The sequence below is a fragment of the Capra hircus genome, chromosome 28 (genome assembly GCF_001704415.2).
Source record: "Capra hircus breed San Clemente chromosome 28, ASM170441v1, whole genome shotgun sequence".
Classification (NCBI taxonomy): domain Eukaryota; kingdom Metazoa; phylum Chordata; class Mammalia; order Artiodactyla; family Bovidae; genus Capra; species Capra hircus.
The window spans coordinates 4,510,395-4,533,677 of record NC_030835.1 but is presented as its reverse complement, the minus strand read 5'-3'; the positions used below and the strand labels follow the sequence as shown (position 1 = coordinate 4,533,677).

Below are 23,283 nucleotides of genomic sequence, written 5' to 3'. Positions count from 1 at the left end.
CACTAAAGGGAACAGAACTCCTCAGAGAATTCAGGGCTGGAGCAGAGCACATATGAGATGAATCTCGAACACTTGTGTTATGCCAGAAAGTAAGAAAGAGCCCACAGAATGATGGGGTATGTCACAGTGACAGAAGAGCCACACTCACCACATCAGGACAAATGTACTTATAAAACAAATAATGAATTATGAGCCATTTTTTCAAAAAGAGGTAGTGATTCATGAGTCCAAAATGACAGAAATAAAAGAACCAAATGAATAAGTAAATAAAACAAATGGGGAAAGGGGTGGGTTGATGCTTACAGCAGTGCTGGGAACTGACTAAATGATTATTTTGCAAGCAGCACAGTTAAACACTGAATCAGAAAGTATCAGAAATATCAGCATGCATATTAAGTCGAAGAGTATGAAGAACAAAGTAGTTGAACAGTCTCTTCAAAGACTGCATTTTAGTTTCAAGAGGAAGAAAATAATTATACAGCAATTATATAAGGGCCTACCCCTTTAACTGGGTGATTATAATTAACATCCATCCAGAGGTGGCACACTGAACAGAATACATCATCACTTACACAGTATTTCAGCCTAGAATGAATAACTTGAATCTAATCATGAGCAAACTTCAGATTAGACCAAAATGAGAAGCTATTTTTTAAAGGGAGGATCGGGGGAATGTCAGTGTCGTAAAAAACAGACTATAGAAATGTTCCTAGTTAAAAGAGACTAAAGACACAGCTAAACAAAATACTCACTGGCAAAACTGGCGCAGCAGATCAGGCAAAAAGACTGGGACAATGGAAACTGACCAGAGATGATGTGGACATTGACTAGAAAATACACACTGCATTTAGGAGCAAAGGGCTAATGATACATATGCATATACACAAACTCACCCTTAAATATTCAGAACAAATGAAAAAGCAAATATTAAGACAATCAGGGTAAGGAATGTTCATTGTACTATATTATTTTTGTGACTCTTCTGTAATTTTAAAATAATTTCCAAATATAAACTATTTTAAAAACTATTTCCAAATATTAAATTTTTTAAAAAATTCCCTCAGAAAACTTGTAAAATAGAAAAGATATAAATCATCATTCTATCAGTTAATATTTTAATGTCCATGAAACAACTAAATCAAATTCAGATAAGAGTAAAAGAAAGAAATCAAAGAGTAATAAAAAGAATAATTCAACTTTAATATAGGCAACTGCTACAAAATGCGAAGGAATAAAGTTATCCTTTATTTATGTTCTTAAATAAAATGTTAAACAGTCCATCATAACAAATGAAAGTTCAACAGCAATACTTCTCAGTTGAAGCACAGAAAAAGATGAGAACATAACCTATACCTTGCCCAAAGTTAGTAACAGTCTTCTATTTTTAATGATTTTCCCCTAAAAAGCCAATGGGCCACTGACAATCTTCTTTGCCCTGGCGTCTAAGAAGCTCACAGTGGTATTTGTGGTAGGTCCCCAGGAAATCCATAAAGTCCAAACGGCTTGAATTCTGGCTTCAACTTATCTCATCTTAGGGCTTCCCTGGTGGCTCAGACAGTAAAGAATCTGCCTGCAATGCAGGAGACTTGGTTTGATCCCTGGGTTGGGAAGATCCCTGGAGAAGGGAATGGCTACCCACACTCCAGTATTCTTGCCTGGAACATCCCATGGACAGAGGAGCCTGGAGGGTGCAGTCCATGGGGTCACAAAGAGTCGGACACAACTGAGTGAGTAACACATCTATACTTTTTCTTACCACAATTTCCTCCTGGTTATTTTTCAACCTGGTTCTACCAAATTCACCTCTGTACACTATAAAAACAGATCTAAAAACAATACAGATGACAGAATTAGGTGACAAAAGATATTGAAAATAACTGTAACCATATCCACATAGGTAAAAAGGTAAGGGAAACAATTATGTTAAGTAGAAAAGGAAGATAGAAAATAGGCCCAAACTAAACTTTCAGCAAAGAAAATTACTAATAATTGGGATTAATAGCTGACTAGGCAGCAGGTAGCTCAAACGGTAAAGAATCTGCCTGTAATGAGGGAGACCTGGGTTCAACCCCTGGGTTGGGAGCATCCCCTGGAGAAGGGCATGGCAACCCACTCCAGTATTCTTGCCTGGAGAATTCCATGGACAGAGGAGCCTGGTGGGCTACAGTCCACGGATTCACAAAGAGTCAGACACAACTTAGCGACTAACACACACAGACACTGTTGAAGAACCTGAAAATGGTCAACAGAAAACTAAACTATCTAACCAAATGAAACCAAGACTGAAAAATTATAAAAAGATGGACAGAAGGCAGCACACACTGGGAAAAGTTTCACCAAGCCCAACAAATAAATGAGAAGGGAAAAATTAACTCCCTTCACAGATAGCACCACTTTGCCCTGAACTGCTCAAATACTATTTCATTTAAATTTCACCTTAACTCCCCAGTTCCCCCAAAATCCTATAAAAACTTTCTTTGGTAAGATCCCCGTGAGTGTCTCTGCTGTGCAGAATCCTTTACCGTAATAACTCAATAAGCCTGATTCTGTTAGACTACAGGCTATCTCTGCTGATTTTAGGCTGATTCAAAGTAAGACCAGTCCCCAGAGCAGGGGAAAGCACCAAAAACTATTAGAAGAATATTGGCTAAAATTTCCCCAAATCTGATGCTGAACAATTGTCAAATATAAAAAAGCAAATATTTAGTACTATACACATTCTTTGGCTTCCCCGATAGCTCAGTTGGTAAAGAATCCGTCTGCAATTCAGGAGACCCCAGTTCGATTCCTGGGTTGGGAAGATCCCCTGAAGAAGGGATAGGCTACCCACTCCAGTGTTCCAGCCTGGAGAATTTGGACTGTATAGTACATGGGGTCACAAAGAGTCAGGCATGACTAAGCAACTTTCACTTCACTTCACTACACACATTCTTTGCAGAAAGATACTTCCAAAATCTTAGAAATAAACATATATGAACACTTCCTGCAGCTCAAACACTAGGAACTTAATGCTAGGGAAAAAAAAAATATATGGTCACCATCCTCAAAACACTCCCAATATTATACATCTGATGGTAACTTATGGTCATCATTAGTATGAAGTCATAGGAATATTAATAAGTTCAGCAAAGTCTTCTAGATTTCAGAAGCCCAATGGACTCTAAATAAAATGTATTACAAATTGGAAAACCAAATTCCAAACTATAAACACCCTAAAACACACATTCTCTCTCTCTGTGTATGTTTAAGTGTCAAATGTATGTCAGAAATCCCATGCTTTTGATTAACTCATGGCTACATTTTCTCAATTTGAACTTCATTTTCTGGGAAATAAGCCATAGTGAAATATTTTGAATTTTCCAATTTTAAAGGAACTTGAACTAAAGAAAACAAAAAGATTAATGGTACTTTTATGCCTTATTAAAATCCTCCCAGAATAAAATATTAAAGGGAAAAAAAACACCAGAATTAGATCACATAGAGAAAATAACTTACATTTTCCTACATCTTTATAGAATGTAGATCAATGATTTAAGTACCTGGTTTAATGTTTAAGTTAAATACTACCTATATAAAAGTAAGAGAGATATGCTTGCTTTGGAATAAATATGAAATACTAGGACTACTCAAAAGTTTCCATGGGGAAAAACTTTCTATTAATACCTCACTAAGACATTTACCTTTCTCCTTTCCATACCCCCAATACCTAGCACTGTGAAATGCATCTAGTTATGTGCTGAATTAAAACAATGACAAAGAAAAGCAAACTAAAGCTGACCCTCTTCAATACCCAGGTTCAACCAGAACACACTCAGCTTCAACAGCTCTTTGACTCACAGACCTGGGGCTTTTTTATCAGCAGACCAACGGCTAGTGTCTCTTTTTCAGGCTTCACATTTGTCTATGTCTCAGTTTCTAGTCCATGAAGTGAAGTCACTCAGCCGTGTCCGATTCTTTGCGACCCCGTGGACTGTAGCCTACCAGGCTTCTCCGTCCATGGGATTCTCCAGGCAAGAGTACTGGAGTGGGTTACCATTTCCTTCTCCAGGGGATTTTCCTGACCCAGGGATCAAACCTGGGTCTCTCGCATTGGAGGCAGACGCTTTAACCTCTGAGCCACCAGGGAAGCCCGAATATAGTAAATCTCACACTGTTTTGATAATTGAATCCTGGGATGGTCAATGAATCCCCAGACACAGAACAAAGGTAACCAACAATGTGAAGAAAAATAAGCTGCTTCATCAGAATTCTGTTAGAGAAGGATACTATAAATGAACATCTGTTCTTGAGTGAGAGGTGTCCTTTAAAAATCACTTCAACTTTAAGATTCTAATTTTAAACTGATTGACAACCTATATAAACTCATTTTATAAAACAAAACAAAAAAAAGTTTACAAAATTATAAAAACTATATTTTAAAACTGCAGCTTTACACAATTTTAACTTTCAAACACAGCTAAGTTTATTACCAAGCTGATAATCAAGTTTTAATTTACTTACCAAAAAACCTACTATCCTATGTCATATTGAAAAACAGAAGGGAAGAAAAAAAAATAAAGTCCAAAATGTTCCTTTGAGAGTCAAACAAAAGACACTACCAGATGGGCCCAGCATAAAACCACAGGGAAATGATGAAAGTGACGGTATAAATATTTGAGAACTGAAACTAGACTGGCATTATGGTTAGTTTCATCAATGACCCAGCAATAATCTTAACTGGCAAAATAAGACAGCCAAAGCCCAAGGTAAAATATAAGCAAGGAAGGTTAGTTGGGATGATTATATGGATAATCCCTTAGGAAGAGAGCAAACTGGCAACAGCTGAATGGAAAGGTATCAAAATCAAACAAAGAGCAGATCAGGCAAAAGAAATGATCTAAGTTTCTCAGCACATATATGGCAATAACAAATAATGGAATTCAGGGAAACTGAATTCAGGGAAACTGGTTACAGCCAGTGATCAGAATAGGATAGCACTGAAAAACAAAAATTTAAAATTACCAAATGATCAAATAAAACCATACACAGAAAGAACAGGTACTTAAAACCAGGTTTATTTCAACCTAATCCCTCAAACCATGTCTTTACTTTTTCTGCCTTCCAAGTGACAACTTTTTTGAATAATCATTTTAAATATGTTCTTACCAGAAATTTTCTTAACCTTTCTCATCTTTCTGACACATTTTTCCAGCCAGCCCTCAATTCTGTTATAAACAACCCTTCTTTACATTCCTGGTGAAGTTGGGGAAAATTCTCACTGCCAGCAAGCTTACAGAAAGTTAAAGTTTTCTAACATGGGAAGATAGGTAGAGGAAAGTGGGACCTCAGCTAGTGGCACTAAAGTTGAGGAGTCGGCCTGTGTGGTCAGGAAACTGGCTATATACAAAAGGACGTTATTAGGGATACTGGGAACCACATTCCTCGATACTGGGAAAGAGGAGTAATATGTGGAAAGCGGGAAGGCTAGAATAAAACATGGTGTTGAATTAGAATTGGAGGATCTAGTATGAACTGACGGAGAAGGCAACGGCACCCCACTCCAGTATTCTTGCCTGGAAAATCCCATGGACGGAGGAGCCTGGTAGGCTGTAGTCCATGGGGTCGCTAAGAGTTGGGCACAACGGAGCAACTTCACTTTCACGCGTTGGAGGAGGAAATGGCAACCCACTCCAGTGTTCTTGCGTGGAGAATCCCAGGGACGGGGGAGCCTGGTGGGCTGCCGTCTATGGGGTCGCACAGAGTTGGAAATGACTGAAGTGACTTAGCAGCAGCAGCAGCAGTGTGAACTGATGTTTCTAAAAATACACAGATAGGAAATAAATATGTGTCTGTGTGGTGGGTGCTAGGGGTGAGAGAGAGGAAGAAAATGCATATATTCACATGTTTCCTTGCTCTGCTGACTCAAAGTAGGCCTAGAAGCAAAGACACCCCAGAAGAAATGTCCATACCTTGGGACCAGATTTTATTTTTAAAGATCATTCTCCACTAAGAAAACAGGGGTCTCTGGAGAAATAGCTAATTCCAGGTCTGGGAATGTGTATCACAAGCCCTGAACATCTTAGTGTGTCATTAGTAAGGAAATGCAAAATGGTGGATCATGTTAAAAGCCAGTTTGAAAAAACACCAAATCCATGTTCATATTGACATAAAGAAATTAATATATAAATGAATATGTAATAATGAATACATAACATATATATAAAAATATATAAATACACATATTATTATACATGAGCGAGAGGTGGAAAAAAATCTACCTTACAGTAGAAGGCCAACTAATAACAACTATGGAAGGAACAATACAATTAAAACAAAACAAAAAAAAAACACTCAACAACAATCAGAGTAAAGATTGATTCATGAAAAACTCAATGCTAAAGTTAGTAGGTAGGGTTTCTCTGGTGGCTCAGTGGTAAAGAATCCACCCACCAATTCAAGAGACACTTGTTTGATCCTTGACCCAGGAAGATACCACATGCTGCAGAGCAACTAAGCCCACGAGCCACAGCCACTGAGCCTGTGCTCTGAGCCCACATGCTGCTGCTTCTGAAGCCCAGGCGGCCTGGAGTCCACGCTCAGCATAAGAGCAACCACCGCACTGGGAAGCCTAGGCACTGCAATGACGAGCAGCCCTGCTCACCCCAACTCAAGAAGAGCTCACACAGGAACGACTCAGCACAACTAAAAATAAATTAAATTAAAAAAAAAAAAACCAGTGGGTAAAAGCTTGATAAAGAGCTGAAGAACTGGACAGACTTCAGGGGATAGTTAACATACATAGTTACGATATAGACTGACATTGTGTGCTAGCTGGTATGATGCAGTAAAAACAGAGCATCTCTTCTGAGGTATTTCCACCAAACACACATAACCTAAGAAGACTCTTACGAGTCCCCTGGACTGCCAGGAGATGCAACCAGTCCATTATAGAGATCAGTCCTGGGTGTTCATTGGAAGGACTGATGCTGAGACTGAAACTCCAATATTTTGGCCACCTAATGTGAAGAGTTGACTGATTGGAAAGGACCCTGATGCTGGGAGGGATTGGGGGCAGGAGTAGGGGGCAACAGAGGATGAGATGGCTGGATGGCGTCACCGACTCGATGCACATGAGTCTGGGTGAACTCCAGGAGTTGGTGATGGACAGGGAGGCCTGACATGCTGTGATTCATGGGGTCACAGAGTCGGACACGGCTGAGCAAATGAAATGAACTGAACCACAAGAAAACATCAGATAAGCACAAATTGAGGGACATTCAACTGATCTTAACTCTTCAAAAATGTCAAAGCCATGGGAAGACTAGGAAAGACACAGATATTCCAGACTGAAAAAGGATGGAGATTTGTGACAACTAAATACAGCATGTGATGCAAGACTGGATCATGGGAGATGGGGGAGGGGTGGGATTTGTTCTGCTATAAAGGCCATTATTCAGACAACTGAGAAAACTGAACAGGCTATGTGGATTATTACACTGAATTACTGTATCAGTGTTATTGACTACATGGTTTTGATGGGTATACTATGGCTATGGGGCTTCCCTGGTAGCTCAGACAGTAAAGCATCTGCCTACAATGTGGAGTAAAGTACTCTCATTTCTATAAACTAAGGTATTCTGTTGGCCAACTCAATACCTGATGCTGGGAAAAGATTGAAGGCAGGAGGAGAAGGGGACTACAGAGGATGAGATGGTTGGATGGCATCACCAACTCAATGGACATGAGTCTGAGCAAGCTCCGGGTGTTGGTGATTGACAGGGAAGCCTGGCATGCTGCAGTCCATGGGGTCCCAAAGAGTCAGACACAACTGAGCGACTGAACTAAACTGAACCCAATATTTGTGAGTAATCAGCATTAAGTCTGCAACTTATTCTCAAGCCATACATGACAGGGGGCCCATTTGAACCCCATAGGACATTTAGTAGTGTCCAAGACATTTTTGGTTGTAAACAGGGGCATGGGGGTAGGGGAGGAATGGGACCAGCCATGTGTTGGACAGAGGCCAGAAATGCTGCTAAATATTCCCCAATGTACAGGGCTACCCTCCATAACAAAGATTTACTCCATCCAAAACAGCCAAGAAAGCCTGATAGATAAGAAAAATTTGCCACTGCAAGACGTGGGCCACCTTTCCACCACTCAGAAAGGAGGTCATTAATGCCTTTAATCAGATTAGAGAAGACCCAGATACTCTCACTGACCTATCAGTCCTACCAGTGAATACCAGGGGGTATTCCTCTTATAATGGAGAAATGGAGCAACTGCTGAGAACACTTTCTACACCCACTACCTAGTGACCCCCTCCTTTCCTTTTTCTCTGGAGATCTGGGGGGTAACCTACATAAAAACTCCTTGAAGAACTGAGCTTGTCTTTTTTAACATCAAAAACATGAATCATAATTTCTTATATATGAAACAAATCTATTCTTTTCACTGAATTTATAAATGCTTTACACTTTGATCCCATTTATTTGCTCTATTCCTTTATACTCATTGAAACTCAATAGGTTAAATTTCAGTGTTTTCTGTTTCTCAATGGTTCTCTCCTAATTCAAGTAGTTCTTTAGCTGTCTTGAAGACAAATGGATGACCTATTTCTTATTAAGACCTAAGGATTTTATACTGCTTAGCTTCTTGTTGCTCTCTTGCTGACGTAGGCTTCTAAATTCTTTAGATATTTTCATAAGGATACATAATTTCCATGGGATCTAAAGCATTATTATTACTTTTCATTAAAGTACTATAACACTCAGGATCAAAGTCTCATTTTTGAAGCTTACTGACCCACCTAAACAGTAGTAATATCTAAGTGAAAAAATTCTGACACAATTCCACTTAAAAAGAGTTTGGGGCAAACTCTTTCAATAGGAGGTTAAAAATGAAATCAAAAGTTTACTGAAGCCTCTTTGGGGATTAAATCAGCACTACTGTTTTAAGGCAGGGCTTTACCTATATTACATCTTTCAAATGAGTTCAAACTCATAGCTCTCTTGGTTTCATAAACTAATAATGATTTTCTTAATTTTCTTCTGACATTATCCATCAACAGTAAATAGGTCTTCTGCCTACTTGGTTGCATGACCTGATTTACTTTAGGCCAGAGAGATTCCTTCATAATCGGGTCAAGTACATGTACACTGCTGCCTTCTAGCTCATGCTAGTAGCAAAGAAATGAATCCAATATAAAGTTTAAAACTAAGTTAAAGAAATGAAATTAAGTACAAATGAACTCGAATACTGCATTAAAATACACAAGATAAAAATTACTTCAAAACTTTTAAACACTACAGCAGAAACACAACACTATAAAACATACTCTAGTAAAAATTAATTTAAAAAAAACCTTTTGAACATGTTACTATTACTTCATCCTTAGAGAAATAATTTAAAGACAAAAGGAACTAGAAAGAAATTGTAAACTTCTTTCAGTGTATTTACTGTTCACAGTAATACTGGTATTATAATTTTAAGGTAATGCATGCTATAGAATTAACCGAGAAAGCGAAATACAAAATTCTGAAATGTTAAATCTGAAATGAAACTATCAATATCAACTCAGTTTATTTTCAATATATTTCATAGCTCTATCCAATGAACAAGTCTAGAAGCAATGAATACACACAGCACTTAGTTCTGGGTTTCTAAGTACTAAGCCCCACAGAAAGAACTGATCTTTAGATGAATGAATGATTCCATGACTGAAAGTAAAGTCTGGGTCATCATCTGTGCAGAAAGCAAAAAAAGTGCTCAAAGATGATGGGGCTATATTGAAAGGATGCAAGAAATAGCTTGAAATGGTTGTGCTGGCCAAATCTAATGGGGAATAGAATATTCACATGGCACCAAAGTAACACCCAGAAGCTTACTAGTTAAATTATAAAAGGAAAAATAAACTTTTATTTTTGAGGATCCAGTGATCACAACTGGATAGCTGTGTAGGTAGCCATCTTTCCCGGTTCAGTAGGTAGTCAATATTAAGTAGAATAACCAGGTGTTACACAACTTCCAATGTGATACAACATATACAATATTACTTTTGAGGTATTCTTGCCAAAACACGTTTAACCTCAGCCTAATCAAACATACAAACTTAATTCCAGTGTTCTACGACACTATACTATTTTAATACAGTGGGGTAAGGACTTATATCATCAGGAAACAACCAGTTAAATTCTGAATGTGAAAACACTCTACAACACAGATATCTTGGGCTCTTAAAAAAAATCACTGTCATGGGGAATTTTAAAAAGATGAAGAGGCTGCTCAAGATTAAAGAGACATAACAAGCAAATCAGTTCAGTTTGGGGGGAAAAATATATGTCTCATTTTAGAGACAGTTGAGAAAAACTGAATATGGACTGAACATCAGATTATATCAAAGAATTACTAATCATATAACCACAGTTAGGTATGAAGACTGTCCTTTTTCTTGAGAAATGCATGTGATCTACAATTCCACAACTTACTTTCAAATAGACAGGGTAAAATGTTATGTAATACACATGTGAACATGCACACACACACACATACACACATGAAAAGAGGGAAGGGGAAGGTGCCTTTGTGTGTAATTATAACAACTGGAGAGGTCAATCTAGGTAGAGGAATATGGTATTCATCACATTGCTTTTTTATATCTTGTGTAAATTTTAACTTTTTTATAATAAAAAGCTGAGGGAGGGGGAAATAAGGTAGGATACTATAAATCAGAAATTTTCAAACTATGGTCCATGGAAACTGAATTTCAGAGTGTCTACAAAGAAAAATCCATTTTCAGAAAAATAATATGTTGCCTGCCCTTTTCATTGTGTTGATATTTGTAGGGATGGTGCAAAAGCAATGCTGGGTAAAGCTGTTGATATCTTAGCATGAATCAAGGTAGGGGCTCTGAACTGTATATAAGTAGTTATATTCTTCAATGCCAGTTATAAAATAAAATGCCAGTTTCAAACTAACATACATTGTAAAGCAACTACACCCCCCCAAAAAATAAACAATCGAAATAAAATGCCACTGTCACATAAGAAAAAAGCCCTTGATGAATTAGGTAAAATTACTGATTTAAATTGTAACCCTTAAGTGCACTAATGATCTATGTAAGAAAAATCAGTGTACTGAAAACACTTCTGTTGCATACAAAGTGTGGTTGTATCAAAGAAAAAACACTATTTACTGCTCAAGTTTCAAGCTGAACTAGCTACTTTTTTTCTGAACACCATTCTTTATTTGAAAGACCGACAAACTGCTTACATAGACCTGGGTGTCAGGCAGACATTTCCTCAAAAATGAACAAAGTAGGCCTGTCACTGCCAGTCGTTTTCCCTGAAGTGTTTTCTGCCAATGGAAAAAATTTCAACTTTTAAGCAAAAACTAAAATTATGGAGAACTTTTATCTACTATTTTGAACTTGACAGCTTCAGTTTGACAATGATATTTTTGATACTGTATAACACAGTGTGTCATCATATGAAAGCTGGGATAAACCAGTGTAATCAGTATTTTCCAAAAGACCAGTGTATGATGTTATAAAACACTCATGTGTAAAAGATTCATTCAAAAGCAGGACAGAACAATAGATTTTAATGTAACAGTATGAAAAGGTCACTGGCAAGGTTTTAGATTCCAAGCTTCAATTAATCTTTACGTAACTCCTGCTTGTTGCATTTTGATGTAGTATCAAAGCAGAATGTCCATGATTACCTGAAAAAGCTATTTAAAATACTGTTAAGCTAAAATGTCTTCATACTTTTCAATTAAAACAATACAATAAAAAGTACTGAATGTAGAGGATATGAGAATCTAGCTGTCTCTTAACAGATGTTTATTGATGTACAATTGATTTACAATGCTGTGTTATTTTCTGTGGTACAACAAAGTGACTCAGTTATACATATATATTCTTTCTCATATTCTTTTCCATTATGGTTTATCACAGGATACTGAATATAGCTCCCTGGGCTAAGCAGTAGAACCTTGCTGTTTATCCATCCTAAATAGACTAGTTTGCATCTGCTAATCCCAAAGAACCAGAGATCAAACTGCCAACATCTGTTAGATCTTAGAAAAAGCAAGGGAATTCGAGAAAAACATCTACTTCTGCCTCATTGACTATGCTAAAGCCTCTGTGTGAATAACAACAAACTGTGGAAAATCCTTAAAAGAGACAGGAATAACACACCCCCTACCTGCCTCCTGAGAAGCCTGTATGCAGGTCAAGAAGCAACAGTTAGAACTGAACATGGAACAATAGACTGGTTCCAAATTGGGAAAGGAGTACGTCAAGGCTGTATACTGTCACCATGCTTATTTAACTTACAATACTGAGTACATCATGCAAAATGCCAGGCTTGTTGAGCCACAAACTGGCATCAAGATTGCTGGGAGAAATACCAACAATTTCAGACATACAATGACACAACTCTAATCACAGAAAGCGAAGAGGAACTAAAGAGCCTCTTGATGAAGGTGAAAGAAAGTGAAAAAGCTGGCTTAAAACTCAACATTCAAAAAATGAAGATCATGACACCCAGTCCCACCACTTCATGGCAAATAGATGGGGAAACAATGGAAACAGAGACAGACTTTATTTTCTTGGGGTCCAAAATTATTGCATATGGTGGCTGTAGCCATGAAATTAAAAGATGCTTGCTCCTTGAAAGAAAAGCTGTGACAAACCTAGCCAGCCTATTAAAAGGCAGAGACATTACTTTGCCAATAAAGGTCCAAATAATCCAAGCTATGTTTTTTGCACTCACTGTCAATGTATGGATATAAGAGCTGGACCATAAAGAAGACTGACTGGCAAAAATTGATGCTTCCGAATTTTAGTGCTGGAGAAGATTCTTAAGAGTCCCTTGGACAGCAAAGAGATCAAACCAATCAATATTAACAGAAATCAACCCTGAATATTCACTGGAAGTACGGATGCTGAAGCGCCAATACTTCAGCCACGTGATGCAAACAGCCAACTCATTAGACTGAGGGCAGGATGAGAAGGGGGTGAAAGAAAACAGATGGTTGAATGGCATCACCAATTCAACGGACGTGAGTTGAGCAAACTTCAGGAGATAGTGAACGACAGGGAATCCTAGCATGCATGGAGTCATTAAAAAGTCAGACACAACTTAGTGACTGAACAACAACGATGCTGAAGAATCTAGCTGTCTTTTATTAAGCCAAACTTTATAAAAAGATTTGTAAAACATATACAACACTGCTACTCATCTCACTTCTTGTTTTAAGAAAATAATTCTCACTAAAATGCTACATTAATAATGGATCATTATTATTATTTTAAGTGAATTATAAGTATCTTTGATATACATTTTCATTTTTAACTTGGTAAATACTGGTAAATAGTAACATATATAATCAAAATAGCTTTGGGATTCTCAGTAAAATTTTTAAGACTGTAAAGTAATCCTGAGATCAAAAAATGGGGTAACGTTCACACTAGAAATCAAAACATGCCATACACAATTTAGAAATCAAACTCTCACCTAAGAATTAAGGACCACAGTCATTACACCACACTACCATAGCCCCTGACTCCAGAGCAAGTTAGCTCCATTGAAATTAGCATTAAGCACTTTTTTTTCCCCCTGCTGGGAGGTGGGTACATGGGGGTACAAAAGTATAACACAATCACTCTGAAAAGATTCCTAACTGGCTCTTCAGAGGTAAAAGAATTAAAAATAAAATGAGGCCAGATAATATAGACACGCTCATTTTTCAGTTGCTTAAAAGTAGTTCAATCTACAATAACAAAACTACAATAACATTATATAAGCTATTTAAGTAAAGGAATTTTTAAATACAAAGGTAAAGTCAAGCAAATTATTCTCAATACCTATGCAGGACCATATTTAAAAGACTTATAAAATGCCTAAGAATGAACTTACCCTTAACACTATATACAAAAATCAACTCAAAATGAATCAGTGACCTAAATGTAAAACTTGAAACTATAAAACTTAGAAGAAAACACAGGTGAAAAGGTAGACATCCGATTTCACAATGATTTTAAATATAACACCAAAAGTGTGGGTAACAAAAGAAAAAAAAAGATAAATTGGACTTCACTGATATTAAAGCACACTATCAAGACAACTCACAGTATAGGAACATTTATGTGCAAATTATGTATCTAATGAGGCATTAATATATAAAGAGCTCCTATAACTCAACAAAAAAACCAAACAACTTAATTAAAAATTGGGCACTAAATAGACATTTCTCTAAAAAGGTGTACAAACGTCCAGTAAGTACATAAAAAGATGCTCAACATCATTAATTAGTAAAATATAAATCAAACCACAGTGAGATAAAATTTCCCACACATTAGGATAGCTATTATTGGAAAACTCAGACAATAACATGTTGGTGAGGATGTGGGAGAATTGGAAACCTTATGCACTACTAAGAATATAAAAATGGTACAGTCAAGGTGGAAAAGTCTGGCAGTAAAACAGACGTGGGCGTCCCTTGTGGCTCAGCGATGAAGAATCTGCCTGCCAATGCCAGGAGGCACAAATTCAACACCTGGTCCATGAAGATCCCACATGCTGCAGGACAACTACTTGTGGTCCAGGTGCCACAACTGCTGAGCCCACGTGGCACAACTACCGAAGCCTCAACACTCCAGAGCACGTGCTCCACAAGGAAAGCCGCTTCAGTGAGAAACGTGTGCACTGCAACTAGGTAGCAGCCCCTGCTTGCCACCGCTGAAGCTCACACAGCACGAAAGGACCCAGCACAGCCCGATAAATATTAAAGAAAAAAAAGACACACACCTACCACATGTCCTAAAAACTCCACTCCTAAATATCCAAATCAGTTGAAAGCAGAGACTCAAAACAGCCAAAAAGTGAGAACCACCCAAGCGTCCTTCTACAGATGAGTAAATAAACAAAACGTGGTATATACATACACTGTAATATTATGCAGCCATAAAAAACAAATAACATCCTGATATATGATACATCCCTGCAACAGGGATGGAACACCTTGACAACAACGCTTAGTGAAATAAGCCAGACACAAATAGACAAACATTGTGTGACTCCACTTACATGAGCTACCTAGAATAGGGAAACAAGAAAAATAGTATTTACCAGGGGTTGGGCAGGTCAAGGTGGAGTTGTCATTTAATGGAGCTATTTGTTAATGGTTAATGTCACTGAATTGTATACTTGCATATAATAAAAGAGCATGTTATGTTTTACCACACTTCAAAACATGGTAACAATGCTTTTACAAAATGACTTCCATATAGCCTTCGAAAGACAAAATTATATTTCCATGATGTTTGTTGGTTATTTTTAAATTAAAAAATTAAGAGTTAAGCCCTCCAACAACAAAAATACAAATCACTGATAGGGCTTTACTTACCCGTTTGGGGCCACTAAAAATCTTTCTGGTATTTTCCTTTGATTTATCTCCTTGTTTATTTGGAGGCTTCTTCACACTTTCAGGCACACCAGGCAAGTCCTCTGTAAAATCCAAGTTTTCTGAAATGGTAATTAAAACTAGCTAGCTTTCTATTATTTCAAATTATCTACCAGACAACTAATGAATATTTTGGGGAGAAAGAAGCACACTGTGGGGAGGAAAAGATAAAATAAAAACAACACAAAGCTGACGAAATACTCCAATATTATTCTCACTCTCCCATACTCACTCCCTGCTTGTACCCTCCTACTCTAGAAGAAAATCAGAAACTTAGTTGCAGTGTATGTGCTCCAGTTTTATCAGCAAAATCAATTCTTTTCCAGAATAATTTGTTCTTCAATGTTCATATAACTGCTCGTTATCTATCAACATTAAAACTAGCAGTCTAGTTTAAAATACACACATGCACACACCAACAGGTGATATGTACCTGTAACATTTTTCTAGAATTAAAGTACACTGAATCATGTTGGCCTTCGAAGAATGCCTGTTTAACATCTACAGAAGCCACATTTAAAAAAAAAAAAAAAAAGGATACAACTATCCTTGGCAAAAGGTACAGAATAACCTAGTACAATGTAGTTCAATGGCCTGTGGCGTTCTCACAAAATCAACCAAAGAATTATATTAGTTTCCAAATGGTTGTATTTTTTCCCTAGCCTAAACAAAAAAAAGAGGGGGAAAAAAAGGGAGACTTTTCTCTATCCTAACTCTTAAAACTGCTGTTTCAAACACTGTATAAAGACTTAGATGCCAACTAATCAATCAAATGGTCTCTAATTTTTAAACGTTATTTGCTATCAACTTGACATTTCTGAAAGGGTGTCTAATGATTTAGGATAACTTGCTATCAAGGTTAGCATAGAAGCTAACTAAGTAGGTTGTAGCAGGACAGGAGTTCAGGTTTCAGTATTCAGTTACTAATCACCCTCCTGAGAAAGCAACTACAAAGCTGTCTGCCCAGTCGTAGCTCAAGTGACTGGCAAAGATGCGGCAGACTTCATTTCTTCAGAAGGGATTCAAGACAACATGGGATGAATTCTGAAAATAGTCTTATTTTTTCTAGTGGGGAATAAGGCAGGCTGCTAGGGGGTACTCTTGTATAATTCTAGTTTTGAAAATAAGAATGATTCTAATCTAGCAAAATTATTTTTAGGCCAACTGAAGCAAAATGGTAAGTAGTCTCAAGTGTGACATACTCTATGAGAGACACAATACATAGAAACACTATGATAGCTCTAATTCACCATGATTCTTATTCTATGACCCTAAAAGGACAAAAGCTTTAACAAGAAAACCAATATAAGAAAAATGTATTTGGTTAAATAGAAATAAATATAAGCCCCTGTATCGCAGAGGCTTTCATATACTCTTCCTCAACAGTCAATTCACATCATAATGTTCTTGTCAAGTAATGACTTACTCATAGCAAGGCTAAGCTATTTCTTTTATCTTTCAGTGGAAACTATCAACTCCTCAAGTCATTACGAGTCCTACTATCTTAAGGGACAAATTAATTTCACTGATAAGAATGCAAAACCATTTAGTTAGCATCTTTCAATTTTATTAAGTCAACTTACAAGAGTGATCCTTAAGATTAAGATTTAATCTCAACTTTATAAATTCAAGGTATTTCCCTCATTTCAACCATCTAATATCAATACAATTCTATATGACCAAAGTCTATCCTTCTGTCTCCACTGGGTTTAGTTTTTCCAAGCTAAAACATCAAGATGTTTGGTATCTCTGTGTACACACAAATATACACAATTTTAAAATTCTCAAGTGCCAATGGCAGAATTAAAATACAAATATGAAAAGACTCCTCAATTTACAAATTGGTTCCTTACAAGGTGGGACTTTATTTCCATTTAAAATGCTGTATCTTTAGATAAGGTAATCTTTGGCACTAAATAGGTATTTCTGTTGAAATTAAATGTAGTAACAAGTTACAAGCTATCAAGGAGAAAACTAAGTAACTATTATTTAAGCCTGAAAAACACATTTAGTTTTTTAAGTCTTACCTGCATTATTAGAACTAGACTGACTGTCCTGGGAATTATCATTGCTTTCTGGAGGAGGCTGCAAGGAGGGTGATGGAGCTGTTTTAGTTCTTTTTTTGCTTGTCTTTCTTTCCACCTGACAGTCATCATCTTCATCATCTTCACTTTCACTGAGATCATCAAAGCCAAAATACTTAATTTTGTAGTTAGAACTCCCAGAACCTCCCTCATCACCTCCTGTCTCATCATGATCTTCAAACCCAAAAAATTCAAGTTTAACATCCTTTTTAGATTTAGTATTACTAGGTCGAAATCTAGTAGTGGTCTTAGATGTTGCAATATCTGCTTTTTTTCTTAGCCGGCCAGCTTCTCCCAAATCTGCAGGAGTTGAAGCAGTGAACTCATCCATGCTGCGTTCCATAGTATCCTGTATGGTAACATTACAAACTGACAAGCAAGATGGATGTAAAACAGTATAATCTCTAGTCCGTCCAACCGTCCCTCTAAAACTGGTCCCACAACTTACACTGCCTTTCTTTGCCTGATTCAGGCCATCTTTACTTGATTCACTGTTTGCTTTGGCTAAGGCCTGACTGGTGCCGTCCATCAGCTTATCAAAATTCGACGCTCCTTGTGCGGATTTTGCTTTATTGGCCCTACAGTACGTCCTACAGTTGCTTGGCCTAAGAACACTTTGCATCATGTCTTCCTCAATGGCTTCATTTAGATTTTCCAATCGATTTTTAAAATCCTCATCCTTCATCTCCAAAAGAGGATCACTATCCAGATTTAAAATACAATCTTCGGATCTGCTGTCTTCAAAATCATTATCCCATTCATATAAACCAGTTCTTACAGATCCCTTGATTGATGATGTTTCTGATGGCGATTCTGACCTTTTCCCAAGTTGGGAATTCCAAGTATCATTTTCCTTGATTTCATCAGCTTTGTATCCAGAAGCCACTGTAGTTTCTGCATTGTGTTTCTTAGAACTGTCTTCAGCATTTTTGTAAATATGGTGACTATTATTTTCATGTTCTTCACTAAAGTTCTCCGCTTTATCTATAAAAATGAAAAATAGGTCAAAGGATAAAAATATGAGTGGTATCAATGTAAAAGTTAATAAAAGGGACATTTGGTTAATTAATAGAAGTCATTTAATTTTGAAATAATTACAATAATTTTAAATTGTGGAAAAAATAAATGTTTATGTATCTGACAATTTATTCTTCTACCTTTTCAATATATAGTTCTCATGTCTTCTACTGACCTCTCCCTAGGCATCCAAGTCCCTTTAAAATTGTCACCCTCAATTTAAGAGATTTCAGCAGTGTTAAACAACAGGATCAATTCAGAATGACATACACATAGTCAAACCTTCTCAGAGGTACAATAGATTTTTCAAACAAAAATGCTTAAACTAAAAATTATTTAGAACCTAAACAATGTAACTTGGACTGCAAGGAGATCCAACCAGTCCATCCTAAAGGAGACCAGTCCGGGGTGTTCACTGGAAGGACTGATGCTGAGGCTGAAACTCCAATACTTTGGCCACCTCATGCAAAGAGCTGACTCACTGGAAAAGACCCTGATCTGGGAGGGATTAGGGGGGCAGGAGAAGGGGATGACAGAGGATGAGATAGCTGGATGCCACCACTGACTTGATGCACATGAGTTTGGGTAAACTCCGGGAGTTGCTGATGGAAAGGGAGGCCTGGCGCCCTGCAATTCATGGGGTCAGAAGAGTCGGACAGGACTGAGCGAATGAAATGAAACAATGTAATACAATTATGAAGACATTCTGGCAGTGCCTATTTCTCCTGAGTAGAGTTGTCCATATGGCATGTCAGTTCTGTCTAGAAACCTGTTCCAGATTCAGGTTTCTGTAGTCAACTCTGCTTTTCATTCCTTCTTCTGATCATGAAAGCCACATAATTTCAACGCTTTTTTTAAACAGTGCCTCTGATGCCTAAGTTTCATGGCTACAGTGGTTATTTATCCATATCCTGTCAGTCGCTTCAGTCATATCTGACTCGTACCCTGTGGACTGCAGCCTGTCAGGCTCCTCTGTCCATGGGATTATTCAGGCAAGAATACTGCAGCAGACTGCCATGAAATCTTTCAGGGGAATCATCCCGACCCAGAGATCGAACCCAGGGCCTCCTGCGTCTTTGCACCGCAGGCAGATTCTTTACCACTGAGCCACCAGGGAAGCCCTTATTTATCCGTATCAGCCAGTGGTAAATCACGAATTGCCTATTCATTTTATAGCTGGGGAATCCATTTTTGTTGTCTTTAATTTTGACATTAGTAATATTTTTTTAATCTTTCTAAATAAGAGATGGAAATGTGATTCAAATCGGTATTATAATTAATTCTTCAAGTACTTGATGGTAGAAAAACCCAGGTTCAATATTTATGATAAATTAATAATGTTACGAAGAAAAAAACCTATAAAAAAACCTACATTTATAAAAGTCCTTTACAAATCTCAATTAACAAATCATCAAATGCAAGCAAAGGGATGCTTTACATGAATCCACTATACAATTTTTAATGCTACCCAATGGTTGTAAATGTAATTTATATTTACTTACTTTTAGAAGGCATCTAATTTACAGGTATATGTGCTTTATTCTTAGATATTTCCCAGGCAAAGGCAAGGAACTATAGTTTTCATAATCTCAGAAGTATCGTATCACTAAGCATAAAATACTGAAAAGCTAACAATTAATAGCTGACTCTGACATCTGATACATTTTTAAAAGGGGCTGAAACAAAACCAAGTTTAAAACCAAACCTTAAGAAATGATACCACTGCTTTTATAACAAGTGGAAAGAATATCAGTAGCTGAATCTGGAGACCTGTGTAGGGCTCAGAGAAGACCCTTAACTTAGGGAGTTTTCCTGAGGGTTTCAATTTCTTCCTCTGTTCAAATGGGAAGCAACTGACCCATACTACTTTAGAGCATTATTAATGGAATTATTTGCTAACAAATGCCTATGGCAATGCTTTGTATGCTTAGCTACAAAGATGTGTATAAGATGTCATCAAATATCATACTACACCATTTTTATAGCTACACAGCATTGTCTTAATGTTAAAATTTATTTAAGCTATTTCTAATTGTTTTATGTAAAAACATCCTTTTGACAAAAAAAGTTTTACAATAACAATAAACTTTATTATTCACGTTTTTAAAAATTACTACTTCAAGTTTTACCTACCACTCCCATTTCCCCTAAAATCAGAGTATTCTCATGGGCTGCCTTTCACATGTAAATCCCACTCTGTTGTGAGCATACCTTTATATATTCAAGTGCAAAGAGTAATAAAGAGCTCTACAGAATGAAGTAGTCACTAAAAGTTATGTCACTAGCACATATAATTTATTCATGTATTCAATTACATAGCATAATCTTACAGATGAATTATAAGAGTATATTATATAATTTTTAAATTTATGAAATACATTACATAGATAAAAGCTAAGTAAATCAACAAAGAGTTCTGCCCAAGAAAAGCTATCTAAGTTTTCTACAACAGTGTTCTAATATACAAACTGAATACTTTCTACAGTCCTTCACCAATTAGGTCTTCAACAAATATTCTCAACTATACCTTCAGAAGAGAGCGCAAGGCTATCCTGTCCTAAAATGCAAAAGAGCAATTACTTTCAACTATCCTTCCTCCCCAAACGGACCCCAGCTTCACTGTCAGATAAATTAAAGTTATATCTCAAAACATCAAGGCAGGGAGAAAGGAAGTGAAAATTGGGTTGTTTTTCTTCTTTCTTTTACAATGGCTTGTACTGAGACAATTTTAGGGCTTCTGTAACATTTCTATTTGGAAATCTTCCTTATTTCCAGTTCTTAGATGGCTAAACTGTTTTCCATATGCCAAGAGGTTCACTCACACCACCTCAGCAAGAAAGCATACTCATCTATCTTTGCTCAAATGTCCAACCCAGTACGCACCCTCAACTCTTTTTTTTTTTTTAACAGAGAAGGTTTAAGTATTAACTCTGTTTTAAGCTAAACCACCTATGTAAACAGAAATGCATTTCTAACAGATAACAGTTCAGGAATTAAATGGGTAAGTGCCAGCTCTGCCACTTACTGACTAAAATGACCTTTGGCAAGTCACCCTAAGAAGTGGGGACAATTTCTTCATCTGAAAAATGAGTTACTAAAAATCTGTCTCATGGACAATTTGAACAGATAAAAGAAGATAATGTAACTAAGGATACTTGCAGGTTAAAGAGCACCACACAAATGCAAACTATTGTAACAACTCTGCCAAAATATAGAGTATATTTTTAATAACCTTTTAGTGAGATATTTCTTAATGGAATTTAACTTGTACGTTCATCAATATTTCCTTAGGACCCTGTGTCTATCAGCTTCAAGCAAGGAATCCAAAATTACATTTTAAAGCCTACTGTTCTTCCTTAACCTAGAGGGTGAAGACTGGGTTATGGAGAAAGTTTTCAGAAGACGACTTAGCCTAGCACCATCTTCAAAGATACTTAATAAATGCCTTTTAATGTCACTAGATTTTAGCATCTACCCAGTCTTTTATATATTAGGTAGCATATGAGGGAGGGAATTTAGCACAGTAAAGACTACATGGAGTTCATGTTTGGGAGCGCATGTACACCCGTGGTGGATTCGTGTCAATGTATGGCAAAACCAATACAGTGTTGTAAAGTAAAATAAAGTAAAAATAATAATTAAAAAAAAATAAAATTAAATTTTTAAAAAAAAGACTACATGGAATTTGGAATCTGAGAAACATGGTATTGAACTACACAACTAAGACAGTAATTAGATGTGTAAAAATTTGGCAACTCTTATTTCCTCTCTAACCTTCATTCTGCTTCTCTAAAAGACAATTAGCAACCTTACACAGAAGTTTAATTAAATGTCTACTATTTCCTTAAGATTCTTAATTTTGAAAGGAAATAGAGGATTCCTTTTAAAATAAGAACACATCAGTACTTACAATAATGTGAGTATACATGGTTTTATAAAGGAAAATACTCAGGTGAGATAATTTAAGGCTTCCATGAATGAAGTGAATGCTGAAACACTTAAAAAGTGGGAAGGGAGGTTTGATTAGAGATTTATGAATGATCTCATGGTTTCCACATATCTCATAAAACTGAAAAAAAATGTCTGTGCACAGTTTTCAGGGAGAGTATAATTTTAGCAAGCTTTCACACACTCCAAAATATATTTTTTAACTGATAAGAGACAAGGGAAGGAGCAAAATATCTGTGGGAAATCAGTATATGTTAATTGTAGAACTTCGTATCTTTATGGGAAAGATTATTCAATAACATGTTCTGAAACATTTATCTTCAACCATAAAGCAAAAGAAATTTCACCAAAATTAAATGTCCATTAAAAAACCACTAATGTGCTCGCTTTGGTAGCACATATACTCAAATTTGAAAGATATAAGAGATTGGCATGGCCTCTGCACAAGGATGACATGTAAATTTGTGAAGTGCCCCACATTTTTACATTTCTCCAAAGAAGATGCACCACTATCAAACACGTGAGAAGATGCTCCACATCACTCATTGTAAGAGAAATGCAAATCAAAACCACAATGATCAGAATGGACATCATCAAAAAATCTACAAAGAATATATGCTGGAGAAGGTGTGGAGAAAAGGGCACTCTCTTGCACTGTAGGTGGGAATATAAATTGATACAGCCACTATGGAGAACAGTATGCTGCTGCTGCTGCTAAGTCGCTTCAGTCGTGTCTGACTCTGTGCGATCCCATAGACGGCAGCCCACCAGGCTCCCCCGTTCCAGG

General features: G+C 36.8%; 1 protein-coding gene across 2 annotated transcripts in view; it reads right to left on the bottom strand.

Annotated features, from left to right (window-relative positions):
* Positions 1-23,283, bottom strand: part of WAPL (WAPL cohesin release factor) — a 77,140-nt gene that overhangs the window by 31,356 nt on the left and 22,501 nt on the right. Inside the window, exons 3-4 of one of the 2 annotated variants that reach the window (XM_018042447.1) lie at positions 17,475-18,515; positions 15,391-15,491 (exon numbers count right to left, since the gene is read on the bottom strand). In XM_018042447.1, the coding sequence (XP_017897936.1) occupies positions 15,391-15,491; positions 17,475-18,515 (1,142 nt within the window). Of the gene's footprint in view, positions 1-15,390; positions 15,510-17,474; positions 18,516-23,283 lie in introns of both variants that reach the window. The other variant, XM_005699311.3, reaches the window with a different exon arrangement.